The following is a 13,941-nucleotide window of genomic DNA, read 5'->3' as shown; positions in this document are numbered from 1 at the left end:
GACAATGATAGGATCCTGCATGTAGAATATTCACTGCATCTAGGAGTTTAAAATTAAATAATCCCTTTAAGATTAAAATACACAGAATTCGAGATGCTTCCAATAGGGGAAGAGGCAGGCACATAACAGAAGAGATCGTTCTGAGTTTCCTCTAGTAAATAATATGTCCCTTATTTTGAAAATTAAATAATGGCTATTATAGCACGAGTTCCTATTATCCACTGGCAAATAAATATCTTTCCATATCAAGAATTGTCACTCGGATCAAGCTATATAACTCACCACAGCTACATCTTCCCCAACAGCATGAACATGTTGCACTATCCAATCATGGGCTGGCAAAATTACAAAAGGAAATAAAATCACCCAAACCATAGCAACAAAGACAACAGCCTGACAATGGCAGATGCTAAACAGACATACATACAAATTTTGAAATGTATTCATTTTTAAAGATATGTTTTATTGTTACTTTTATTTCATCTCACATTTTTAACCTATGAAAATAGCCATTAAAATATTTCCATGAATATAAGTGCTCTGAAAACTATTTAGGTCTGGAAACTCACAGGTTACAGGGACCACCATTAATGCTCATCAGAGACATCAAAGGGGAAGCAGTATGGAACAAAGGGGTGTATTATTTTTTACTCCAATCCTCTTGTTTCCATTATATACTTTTATTTACATACTTCAGTTTTCTCTTTCTGGCATAACCAACAGTGACTCTGAACAACCCTAACTTTTAATTTATTAGCATTTCTAAAAAAGGAACTTAAAAAGAAAGCTACATTTTTATTTTATTCAATATAAATTCAGTTCCGCAGCTTATTTTTTTTTAAATAAACCCTACAAAAATTAATAGATATAAAATGAATGTAGTATGAATTATAATTACTGGTCTTTTTTTTTTTTTCTATTTACAATTAGAAAATTCACACTGAATGAGGCTTTGGATTTTTACACTGAAGTCATTAAGAACTAATCTTGCCTAAGTTTAAAGATATGAAAGTAAGGGTATTAAATAAATCCATCAATTAATCAGTCACTTAAGGGCATTAAGATGAACCTTGTTCCTATTTTCAATTTTTCTTTCTCTTTTAAATTAAAAAACAATATTAACTAATAAAACTCAATGTTTGCTTTCTTTAAAATAATTATCCACAAGGCCATAATCAAAGGGTCTGTTTAGAGTAATGTAAACCTAATTTTTTTTTTATCTAATCATTAAGAGAAGTTAGAAATATACTGTTTGTGCACATAAGAAAATATGTACAAAATCTACCTAATAAAATATTACATGCAATTCTGATTTTTAAACTAATGTTTGCTTTAATTCTCAGTGGCTTCCCAAAACACCTAGAACCAATTCATCTATCTTAGAAAAAGGAAAAAAAAAACGATCTTAAGCTTGTGTTATAATGCTTCTATTCAATGAACTTCAACATTCTAAAAACAAGAAAAAAACAAGTCACTGCAGAGTTTTGACCCCAACACTCACAAAGCATAAGAACATTGTCTTCCTCTCCTAACCAAGTATGGGCTCATTCTGTGCCTCAGAAGTGAACTCCACAGTAAAATATCTCCAGGCGAAGGGTCTGGATTTTGGCTTTTTTCTTTCCCTCTGATTCAAGACAGGTGTGGGATACCATTTAAATGACATCCAACCCCCACACAACAGGATAGAGAGAGGGATACAGAACGGATCTCAACTGTAAGTAGAAGAGCAGTCAGTGGGCTGGAATCAGAAGGCCTCGCGTTTAATCTTACTATACACATGTCACTTGGACCCTCTGAGACTTTATTTTCACCTACATAAATGAAGAATGTATATTTATTTGCAATAATGCCATGAATTTTTTTTTTAAAAAAGACTAAGAAAGAAAGGAAGAAAGAGGGGGGAAAAAAAGAGAAAACGACCATGTAAAAACTTAGGATAATGCTTGCTGCAAAAAAGACAACTCAATAAAAGTTATTTGCCTTCCTGCCTTCCTTTCTTCCACTGTCTCCTATTCTTTACTGTCAACTGATCTAGGTCCAAAATATTTACACAGAAAAGCCTGTGAAAGACAGGAAGAGAAGTAAGTTTAAAGGTCTCAAAGGACACTAAAGCTATTCTACTTCAATCTCTAGCTATTATGATCACCCTGATTATTTCTAGGTTTGGGATGAGCAATATATTATGCATTAAAGAAGACCAACAGGGGCCAAGATATGTATCAAAAAAAGAGAACTCCTTTCTCTCAATTTTATCTGATTTAGTTGCTTTTACAAACAGAATGGCAAAAATATCCTCTCCACGTGGTTGCCGCAATTTGTCCTTTGTGGACTTCTTTCTTTGCCTTATAAGCCATGTTTATTTAACTAGAATATTCATAGGAGAGCTAATGCCGTTAGATAAAATACACGTTTACACTGTTGAATGATCATAACAACACATGGAGCATTGTTTTCTAATATTTTGGAGAAAACCTAGGGTAAAAGTTGTTCCTGTCTTAGCAGCAGCTAGAGAATTCTGGTAAGTTCAGAGGGACTCTAAAGTTTGGGTCAATAATTTGTATCTTACAGTTGCCTAAGCAACAGCCAAAATTCTGATTAACACGTAAGTTACCGCCTTAAAAAGCAAGATGGTAATAATCATAAACATCTCAACAGCCCCTTTTCCAAGTTTATGCATGTCACCGTGTCCCTTAACTGGACCCTTCAAAGATAAAAAGAATTTTTGCAAAACTTTTCTTTTCTAAAAATCTGAATAGGAACTCCGAAAGCCCCAAATAGTCTCTAAGTCTAAAACAAACTATGCCAAAGCACGCAGGGGGATGGATTATAAAATTCTCCACTTGATATCTTGGTGCTCAGGGTCCTTTTACAGTCATTACTTAAACCAAAACACTTTTGAGAGCATCTCCCTTTGTGATTAAATTCACAGTTTTGTGTTTCTGTTAACAAAGCATGCCAGTTCATTCATTCTCTTCCTCTTCCACCTGACTTCTTCCTTCTCCATAGCCCACACCTCCCACTTCGCAAGGATTTACGATTTGTCATATATTTAAAAACAAGATCTAACCTCTAAATAACAATGGGGAAATTATTGCCGAGATGGTAATAAACCAGTGTTTAGCACTTTCAGTGAATTCAATCTGTATTTCATGTGTTTTCTTCTATTCTTAACCTCAGAATTGCTTTCAATAATCTATATTAACATTTGCGAACAATTAGAATTGTTGCTGCTTCTGTGCAAGTTTTTAAAAACTGACAGGCCATATTCTGCATCCTCTGGAAGCAGCTTGAAGCCTTAACCAAGTGAAACACCCAGTCCTACTGTGTACAGCAGTGACCACAACAAAGGCTGTGGTTTCTCCCACACTAGCCCTAAATAGGTTTAAATTAATGCTATTCATCACTGGGTGGAAAAGAAGACAAGGCAAATGTAAGCCAGCAGCATTGGGAAATTTCTTACCAACATTCAAACCTCTTAGCCATAAACGAGCTGACCTCCGTTCATAAGTTTACTCCAGAACAATGTTTACCCCCTATTCCTATACCCTGTCTGCCTTTGAATTTCCATCTTTCTCGCTACATTCTAGATGAAGGATATTGTTACTACACTCTAGACAAAGGATATTGTTACTACCTTCAAGTTACCCAAACACTCAAGGATATAAAAGCCATATTCATCTCAAGTTTGTTGACGGTCAGTGCTATCTATTTCCTTGGAAGAATTAAAAGACAAATAAAAAGATAACTGAAATTTTCTAAAATTTTCCAAATTATATCAATAATGTGGAATGGATCAATCAGCCACAGAATCTATCCTGAGTTTAGCTTAAGGTTATGGTTAGAGTTTGAGATGGCGTGCTACTTACTCTTTTGATTTTAAATGTCACTCTGCATTAGTCTTACTCCTTCTTTTTCTGAATACAGCTTCTTGTTATAAATCGCAGGAACCAGCAGCACACCCTTCTACTAAGGAGTTCACCGAGGTACTGAAAAAGTGTTATTATATAATGTGTAGTCCTAAACTTGAACATAAATACACATACACGTGCCTGCTAACAAAATATATTGAACATATCTTAGATACTGCCACAAACGAATACAGCGAGTTACCTAAAAATTAAGAAATTACCGTAACTAATTCAGCATAAAATTATAAACTGTAACAATCTAACATTAGTCACTTAAAAATGTTTACAATCATATTCTATAGGCACTGCTAACCTTAGGCATAGAGCTATACTGTATTTAAAGTAACAGCTTAAAAAAAAAAAAGAAATCATTTGCAGTGCTCTAAAGAGCACTCTGTGTGCAGCCTGAATGTGCACACACATGCACACGAAGCACACACGCGCTCCTACACAGACACTCCCAATCTTACACCTGCTCTGAAGCAGTAGGAAGTGAATTCTCAATCTGTCAACATGACCATCTGGTCTATCTGCATATCACGGCTTTCTCTATTACTATATGAAGGAATGGCAATCACGAAGCCAAAATAAACCTAAAATGCACCTGAATGGGAGTATCTCTCTCTTTGTTGAAAAGGATTAATACGTGGGACATCAGAGCAAAACTAGCAGAGTGTAAATAATTTAAAGGGAGCATTCACAAGGGCGTGACTAAATGAACAATATGGTACAGGTAATGTGGTCATCAGTAACACTGGCCGTACAGGTTCACGGAACAGGTACCAGACTGCCACGACACCACAAACCGCTCTTTCAGTGAGTGTCAGGACGGTCACTATTCCTGGTCCAAGCAAAACTAAGTAAGGTGAGTAACAGGGGCAGCATGGAAGCAACCTGCAACTGCTGTACTAAAACAGTGCTGTGCAAAATTGGTCACCTTCTACCGTAAAACTACCCCTACTGGTGTTAGGACATTGGGAGAAATTCAATTCGCTCTGTCACTGGCTCACCAACAATTACAGTAATTACCTGACAAGTCCTGGTCATTTATTAGTCTTTCAAAGCAAATTTTAAGGCCACTAAAAAATACTTTCAATCTTGGGAAATCTCCGCATCTTCGAAAAGTATATATCCTCATTGTGATTTAGCTTTTGAGCCTTACGCCACTTGAAAATTAGCAAAGGCCTTACTTAGCTGATGTATATATAATTCTATTTATTTAATTTTACTTTTCGAATGTCTCCACACAGCTGCCTCAGAGCTTTCATTCCACCTCACAGCAGGTAATCGCTATCAAAAAATAAATTGTGACACTATCACTGTATGGTTTAGATACAGCAACTTACCTCTATCCAAGAGAGGAGTCCTTAAAAGTCTAACCTTAACAAAATTTAACTAACTTAACTGAGAATCTTTCTAGAATCTGATTACATTACCAGAAGTTATACAGAAGCAGTTTAAGAAAAAAAAAAAAAAACTCTCCAGAAAGTTCTCGGTTGAGTGCCTACTAATGAACAAAGGTTAACTTTATCTAAAAGGTCAAATGCCTGGTGGCTAAGGTTATGACCTTAACAACTTAAATTGTGACCTTGCCACGTGCCGGGTATATTGTAGATTCTGATACAGATCATCTGGTAAAGACTAGTCATAAATTAGCTTTACTGTTACACGCCCACAAAGAGAGCCATTTGCCACAATTCCGTAATATCTTCAAGTTGTCATACGATACATATGGAAGGACGACTCAAATAAAGACCAAATTAGGGGCATAAAATGGTTTTGCTCTTTTATATTTTTAAAGAGATGAAATCCTCAGGCTTATGGAATCACTCCAATTTCATTATACTTGTTACTGTTTATCAGCGACAAAATTCACACAGTTCTAATGCCATTGGATTTAGACGGGAAAAAAAAAACTGGAATGTATTTTATGTATTGTATTTTAGCATCTCAATAAGTCTTAGAATAAATCACCTCCACTTTTAAAGAATGATTGATTCTGTGCTAGCTTCCAGACGTATTTACACGTGTGCTCTAAGATTTCAACTTCCTACCAAAGAAAAGGCTGAGGCATGAAGCAATAATTATCGTACACGTTTTAGGAAGGGGAAAGAAAAATCTTATCTTGGGAGCTATGTGGGGGGGGGAGATGGTATTTTGGAAGGAAAAAAAATCCAACATTTTAAAAGAGAGTGGGGGAAAAAATGCACTATAGGTGAAAAGGCCACAATGGTTTTGGCATGTTTCTTGACGCACGTTTCAGAGTCTCTGCCTCCTGCCAATACTGGCAAGTTCTCAAAACTTTTAAGGAGGTAAAAACATTGTTTAGTGTTTACAAATCTCCAGTATTATAACAGATGCTTGTCAAATCAGTTGTATGTAAGTTGACCGATCTACCTCGTATTTGTATTGGCAACTAGCTTCCCTTCCACAAATAACAGGTCTCTAAATCTCTTAAATCAAAACCGAACTATTGTCAGACAAAAGGCCCTTAATATTTTCTTCTGCAGCCGTCCCGTTGCGTGCTCAGAGAAGCAGCCATTACTGCGCTCCGTGGAAGCCAATGGCCTAACACTTGGCTGCCATTCAGGCCTAACAAGGGATTCTGGGATACGGCAGGAAAACCAAACCGAGAGGTAGTCTGATCCACGTTGCTGTCAATAAATCTTTCATAAGCAATAAGGATGCTAACTCTCCTAAGCAACCTTCTACCTGTCGTGTTACCCACATAATCCTTCAGGTACTGAGACAACCAGAGACCGTGTTAGCTCAAGGATTTGCAGCAATGGCACAGTAACGAACGGTCAACAACGAGAGAGAACACGTGTAATAGCAGTAGTGGAAAGCTTGCAGCTCTTTTATGTCTAAGGGAAACGTTTATATCTAACACTTGGAACGCATCTTCTCACGCCGACAGAAATGTCACTGGTACTTCACCTCGACGTACCTGGTAAGGAAGCGCAGGCCATGGGGTGTGTCACCTGTTGGCACCCTTGTTTCTCTATGCTGGCCAATTAAAGCACTGGTGACAATTTATAAATTATTTAGTTTTCCAAATATCAAAAAGATTAAACCCAAGATCTTAAAAGAGTGCTCACTGAAAGCGCCTGTAACACCCATCCTTTTTTATCTTCACACCTTGCCTTTCCCTATCAGAATCTCCACTTACATACGCAAATAAATGTTTAAAAAAATTTAACTCAGCTTTTTCGGCAGAGAGAACACAGTAACAATAGGGTGAAAGGGGGATTAAAAAAAGGATACTTGTTCCTTTCTCGAGGTCACTGGAGAGGTGTTGCCTTTTCGTTTTCCAGAACTGGCTAAAGAACCCAGAACTGGCTACAGCAACAGGCGCTTCGTACAATTAAGTTCACATTCTCCAAAACCCAAATATTTGAAACATTTACAGATCACATCCTCTAAAATACTCATCGATCCCCTGCCAACAGAACGCAAATGATAATGTGACATGCTTGCAAAGTTAATTTCTCCGGTTTCTTATGTAAGGACAGATGGGTAACAAAAGTTCTCTTTCTAAAACATACATTGAGGAAAATAATAGAGAACAGGCTATGATCTGCTATGATCTGACCTTAAAAAATAGCTTGCATTTTTAGAATTAAAAACATTCTGCAAAACAGTACAGGGTTGATTTTACAGGTAACACCTCTCTCCTTTGTGGTGAAAAAAACCCATGAATATATGAACCCCAAAAGAGCCTAACGGTAGGATTCCACAACCTTCTTTCTTCCATCTGGCTCAAGCAACTGCCATGAAGGTAAAATTCAGCAAGAGCGATATGTACATATAAAAAGTCAACAAGTTACACAAGACCTGAGCATTCACATAACACAATGAACCTTTTGTCCGAAACGAGGCAAAAGAAACAAAGTAAAAATGCATTCTTTGAGTCAGCCCTCAATAGTTTCATCCTGAACGCTACTCTAGAATGGTATAACATACACAGGTAAAACATGCCTAAAAACAGCCTTGAAGCAATAAATAATTTTATCACCAATCAAAGCCACTCACTCAATCAATGATCAATACCGATTTCTCAAAGCATTCATGCGCTACACAGGTTGGTTACTTTTAAGATTAACCTTCCCATCAATTGCGTAAAGAGCTGGTTTGTTTCTCCGTCAGCTATCTTAGACAACAATGCGAATTCCTAAATACAAAGCTACTAAGTTTGAGTATTAACGTGATTCTTTTTCCTTCACAAATGATCAGCAATTTGACAGTAACCTTCCCACATCTTCTTAATAAGCATGGGGTTCAAGAGGCCCCAGTAAGTTAAAAACACTCCCAGAAGATAAGCAACTACAAATACTGCCTCACCACCAAACTCAAGGTTTTTCAACTAGATCACCTGCCATTTAAAACATCCCCTTTATGAGAAAGGTGTTAGGAATCTTCTCTCGCCCAGGATCAAAGAATGTGGCTGAAACCTATCACAGAACTACCAACACCTCTGATAACACGACTTGCCGAGAGAACTGAACTTGGAGAGAATCCTCTCAAAGCTAAGCTTTTCCACCTGAGTGAAGATGTTCTCTCAGACACCAGGGCTCCCAGCTGCTCTGACTTCGGATAACCTTTGCAACCACAAGGGTCTCTACGCACGTGGCCTGCCACTTGGAGGGTTCCGGAATGGCCCGGCATATACAGAGGGCAGCAAGGAAAGAAACACACGAGAGAGCGGAACAACGTCTCACCGTTGCACTTACCTGCTGCATGCACAAAGTATGCCAAATATAAATCGAGTTCCTTAACAGAAACCCCTATGTGATGGGGCTGCACACAGAGCCCAGGATTCGAGCACTGTGGGGACTTTACAAGGCGCTCGCCATCAGTACTTTCGAGCGGAATACCTTTAAATAAAATCACCATAACGAGGTCCAACCTCCAGACTTTATCTGCCTGGCGAAGGCAGTCAATTCTTCGCATCTTGCCTTTCTGGTCTGGGTTGGAAAGAACACAACATGGAGGCTTTTTCCCTGTAACTGTAAGAACAAAATCCTCTCGGTACTCGGGGCGGATATCTTTCCGTAACTTGGCCAGAAGTCGAGATGCCCACTTCTGCTTGACCTCTGGTTTTTCGCTTAGCAACTCATCCTTCACGGCTCTCTCTTCTTCTTTTGACATACGCTTTTCATGTTTTTTGAAGTATTTTCGCTTTCGGGCCTGCAGGTTGAACCATGTGTAGGCGAAGGCTCGGACGTGGGGCAGAAGTGCTTCAATGAAAGGATGAAATTCATCCTAGAGAGAGGAACAAAAACAAAACTATAACTATAATGGAGACAAAAGGAAACTACTTTTCTTCAGATGGTCATTAAAAAAAAAAAAAGCTTATTTCACTTGAAAGTCGACTCAAGCATTACCTTACCAAAATTATACAGAGGATGCCGATGGGGAGCCTGAGGGGGGAGAAAGAAAACTATCAGGATCATTTCTCACAATCCCAGCAATGAAAATTGCTAAAAATTTAAAAATGTTTTGATATATTCACCAAAGTGCACCAGGTTCTACTGCCGGGCTTAGGTCCCAAATCCTTTAGATAGTAAGGGAAGTCTATTGAAATGCTTATAACGATATATAATCTTAACCCTATTTCAAGAAAGGCATATCTAATTTTGCTCCAGCCTTGACCTCACTACTTGTAGTACAGCCAGGGCTCGGCCGCCAGATTGGCAAATCCTAAACATTTAGATGCCAGTCAATGTTTATGGAAGTCTAGGAGCAAAAATCATCTCCACGATCAATGAAAACAAAGACTTTCCCTCTAAAAATACTGCATGTAGACTCTAATCTGTTTCGTAGTCATTTGGGTAACATCTTAATTCCTTCTTAAGCATTACAGTTGCATATGATTTTTTTTGTCAAAAGCTTAGAAAAATTTGGCATCTGCAGAAGAAGACATGAATTTGATATTCTTCAGGCTGAAAGAAAAGATCTATTTCCAAGACATACTTGCTGATACTGTGGGAATGAAACAAAAAGAAAAGAAAAAGGGGGAGAGAAAAACAAAGAAAAGCGTACATGCCAGATAGTAAATAGAATGCGTCATTGTGACAACAGGGTTGCAACTAAATACAGTTAATTTCGTGAAATGCCTTCAGTAATAATTGTCCCTAAAAAACAAAACCATTACTTAATTTTTGAAAATAACATTTCAGGCTTTTTCTCACAAGGAAATAGAGAACCTGGTACATTTAATGTTTACGAGACTCCAGGAAAACCCTCCACCCGTTGCCTCTTAAAATTCAAGTAATTTGAAAATAAAATTCAATTTAAGACATTCATATTTTTCTTACTGTCGTATGAACGTGTTTGATTCTTCTACTTGATATTTTCTTAGGAAATATAAAATTAAAGAAAAATTAAACAGTAACCTCCACAAAGCTTTCTGAGTACATCTAACTTTTGATTAACCAACCCACGCTGATCTTACATAACTTCTCTCCGTCGCACAATCCCCCAAAAGATAAATTATTTACTTTCACATGAATGAGGATAAGAAAACCAAAGAGATATTCAATGACTTTTTAAAGAAGGGTGTAGGAGAGATAAATATTATAAAATGCATTCTTTTTCAGTTTGTAATATCCATCTGAATATATACTTTGGAGGCACAAGTAACTGTGATGTCCAAAATATTATTACTATAAATTATTAAATTTTTAAATGTTCAAATGTAAACCGAGGGGTTAAAATTGAGGAAATATTTTATCAAGTCTGTTAAAAGATTATAAATTATAATCAATCATGTAAACGCTACATGTGACTATTTTTTAAAGTACATATTAATGTGATACATAATAAATCATTTCACTAATTGACATTTATCTTTCTCCTCTATGAACCAACTCTAGGCTCTGCATTTTAAGTTTAGCTTCACAAACTGCTCTTTTTCAATAAAAATCCAAAAGAGAAGTCAGCTTTTATAACATGTGTGCCTTCTTTAAGTGGAGAGGGAACAGAGAAAAATACAAGAATTATATCCTTCTCTCCCATAAACATTTTTAAATTTCCGATATGTGAGAATCTTTCTGATTGCCATACTTTAAAAGAGAGAAATGGGGTGGGGGGGCATTTTTCGGGTCACGGTTTATAAGGTATACTCCAAACCGCAAAGCATTTAAACATGACTCAATTGTGAGCTCATCCTTGAAACGCTCTAAAATACATAAAATTGGGGTTTGAAACAGTCCTTCACACTGACTGATTTTCTTACATACACAGGACATGCTAGGGACCAGGGCTCTGTGGTACCATGCAAAGAACTCCTGGAGTCTGCCTTAACTACAAAGTGAGCTTTCACCAGAGGGAGGATTTCATTTTAAAATCTCAGCCCCATTTTCTAAAGCAAAGTATAACTACACTCCAAACAATCTACATTTATGTTAAAATGTTATCTTATTCAAACGCTTTATTAATGACAATAAACATTTTTTTTTTTTTAAAGCATGGCGTTTAAGTGTTGGAACTGACTCCTTCTAGTATGCTTCTCACAGAACTGTGAACTGCGTTCATTCGTGTTCAAAAGGATTTTGCTTACCTGCCAACCAAATGCCTATATATCTCATCATAAAAACTCTTGAACGAGGCCAACTGTGTCAGCTAATCATTGAGAATAATCTAAGTCCCCAATTTTGCATCAAAAGTATTTACGACTTATTACTCCCCAAAGATTTCAAGAATGTGCCAATAAAAGTGCACAATATTTTGTGTAACTTTACTCCCATGTACTATTAAAGTGCTAGTTATCTCTCTCAACTCACGATCAGAAATACTCTAGATCATCAAGAGTAAAGACTATCGTTAACTTGTAGGAAATGTCAAGGCACAGCATAAATTAATTTAAAAAAAACCAGTATGCCCTTATAAATCATGTTGCTGCACATACTGCCATACGCTATGTAGTATTTCAAAATATTCAAGAGAAAATAAAGGATATTTTACTTATGTACTCAGCGAGAAAGTTAGAGGCCACCAGTGAAAACAAACCTGAAAACCTGTTTCAAAAGCGTTATGACTTTGAATCAGCATCTTAAACGTTGATCTGTTTGTAAGTAAGCCAAGTTTAAGAACCAATGAACACTGATATTTCTGGAACTACTTTTTAAAGGTTCACCTATAAATTTCTACTGGGTTATCATTCTATGGCCAGGTAAATGGTTTGGTTACGATAGGCTTGTATGGTTTCAAATAAGATGTCTGACATTTTCTTGATAAAGTTTTAAAAATTACACAAACGTATATGGAGTTCATTCTTTCATTCAGAGCACTTTTCACTGTGCTGACGGGACTTTCTTTAATGACCAATAAACTACCTAAGTCTGTCTTTCTAAAATGGGCTCGAAAGCTTTCTAAGTGTTCCAGCAAGTTGAATAAAATTGTAAATCAATTTTTTAAAGAAGAACTCAAAATCTATGGCTCTCATTCACTCTTTAGTGTACCTCTGCTTCACAAACTGTTACCCTAAATGTTTCTTTTAGTGGGGTTTCCAGAAGAAGGCCTAGTGAATGTATCAATCACACTGCCAAATATGTTTAACCCCCCCCCCAAAAAAAAAAAAAACTTTCTTAGTATGATAATAGCTCATGAGTCAAGAGAATCCGGCTTCGTCAGATACCTGACTCTGCCCTGGGCCTGCACAGAGATACAGGTATGTTCGTATAGACACCATCCCCAAACATAAACGTATCTTTCAAGAGCTCACTTGAGAAGACGCTGGTGGGTCTGCTCAGGTCATTCCCCACTCTCGCAGCACCCTGGTATTGTCTACATGTTCTCTGGGTGGCAACTTTGGCCAGCAAGAACTTCAGGCTTCGAACTCAGCGTTTTCACTGAAGTCATAACTCACTCAAATTCTCTGACACTTTGCATCTTATCCATATGCAATTGTGAACCTTGCCAGAAGTGGTTGGAAAAGTTTCCTTCCATACTTCCACCAGTTCCTAAAATAGGAACTTTGGAAGTTTGCTAGGGAAAAATAAAAAACTTTTACAATAACTATAAGCAACTGCTATCCATTACTAAGGCTAGGCCTAAATCCCAAACAGACCATTTCAACATAAAAGATGCATTTTTAAGAGTCTTCTGAGATCAAATAGCCGGTATTATTACTGTTAGATATTGGAATAAGGATGTCATGTGAGAAATAAATCCAGAATCTAGAAAGGAAAAGAAAAAAAATTATGGATACTTTTTTGCCTTTCATAATATTCCGGTTAAACCGTTATCTCCTGCTAAATGAAAGCAATAAGTGGCAGCAGGTTTTTTAAGGGAGTGGTAAATAAACATTTTATATGAAGCATACAACTTCACGTAGGTGATTAATGGTCAGATCGCAATGTACCAAAACAGTATGAAAGCTCGCACTTTTTTTCCAAAAAAAATTTTAGTGCAAAATCACTTGGACTTCATGCCTTCTAGTTAAAGAAAATAAATAATATATTCAAAAGGGTCCAGATTTGGAGCCGTGAAGTAGCAATATTTTGCCTAGGGGTGGTGCAGGCAAGAGAGGGATGGAAAGGGAGGGCATGGGAAGGAGGGGCGGGGGGCGAGAGAGACCCACGCTCCGAGTAGAGTCAGTCGAGTCGGAGGGGAAAAGNGAAGCTCTGAGTCCAGATTTCAGCGTGTCATGGGCTGCAACCCCGCCGAAACACGTGCGGGGCGTCCGAAAACACCGCCGTTCCGCAGTCAATCGCCCCGATATTAATTAACGCATTANCCGCATCCAAACAGCTGCTTACCTGGGTGAGACAGAGCGGAGAATACATAACTGCCGGGCGGTGGGGTGTGCGTGTGCGTCTGGGTGTGCGGTTTGGAGGTGTGCGTGAGTGCGGGTGAGAAAGGAGAAAGAGGGAGAGAGGAAGAGAGAGAGAGAGAGAAGGGGGGAGAAAAAAAATCAAGCCTGCTTCTTGCGTTCACATTTCCAACTCGGCTCAACTGCAGCCAGCCAGCCAGCGCGATTGCCGCTCCATGAGCTGAACTTTAACCCCGCCTAGAGTTTCCCTACACTCCA

The 13,941-nt window shown here is 37.7% G+C and overlaps 1 protein-coding gene across 6 annotated transcripts in view; it reads right to left on the bottom strand.

Annotated features, from left to right (window-relative positions):
- NFIA (nuclear factor I A) overlaps window positions 1-13,941 on the bottom strand; it is a 366,351-nt gene that overhangs the window by 352,071 nt on the left and 339 nt on the right. For 5 of the 6 annotated variants that reach the window (XM_077768079.1, XM_077768078.1, XM_077768081.1 and 2 more), the window contains exons 1-2: window positions 13,670-13,935; window positions 8,639-9,170 (exon numbers count right to left, since the gene is read on the bottom strand). In XM_077768079.1, the coding sequence (XP_077624205.1) occupies window positions 8,639-9,170; window positions 13,670-13,696 (559 nt within the window). In that variant the 5' untranslated portion in view covers window positions 13,697-13,935. Of the gene's footprint in view, window positions 1-8,638; window positions 9,171-13,669; window positions 13,936-13,941 lie in introns of those variants that run through there. The other variant, XM_077768077.1, reaches the window with a different exon arrangement.

This window comes from Crocuta crocuta, unplaced genomic scaffold (genome assembly GCF_008692635.1).
Source record: "Crocuta crocuta isolate KB4526 unplaced genomic scaffold, BGI_CrCroc_1.0 scaffold85, whole genome shotgun sequence".
Classification (NCBI taxonomy): Eukaryota; Metazoa; Chordata; class Mammalia; order Carnivora; family Hyaenidae; genus Crocuta; species Crocuta crocuta.
This window is presented reverse-complemented; position numbering and strand designations above follow the sequence as displayed.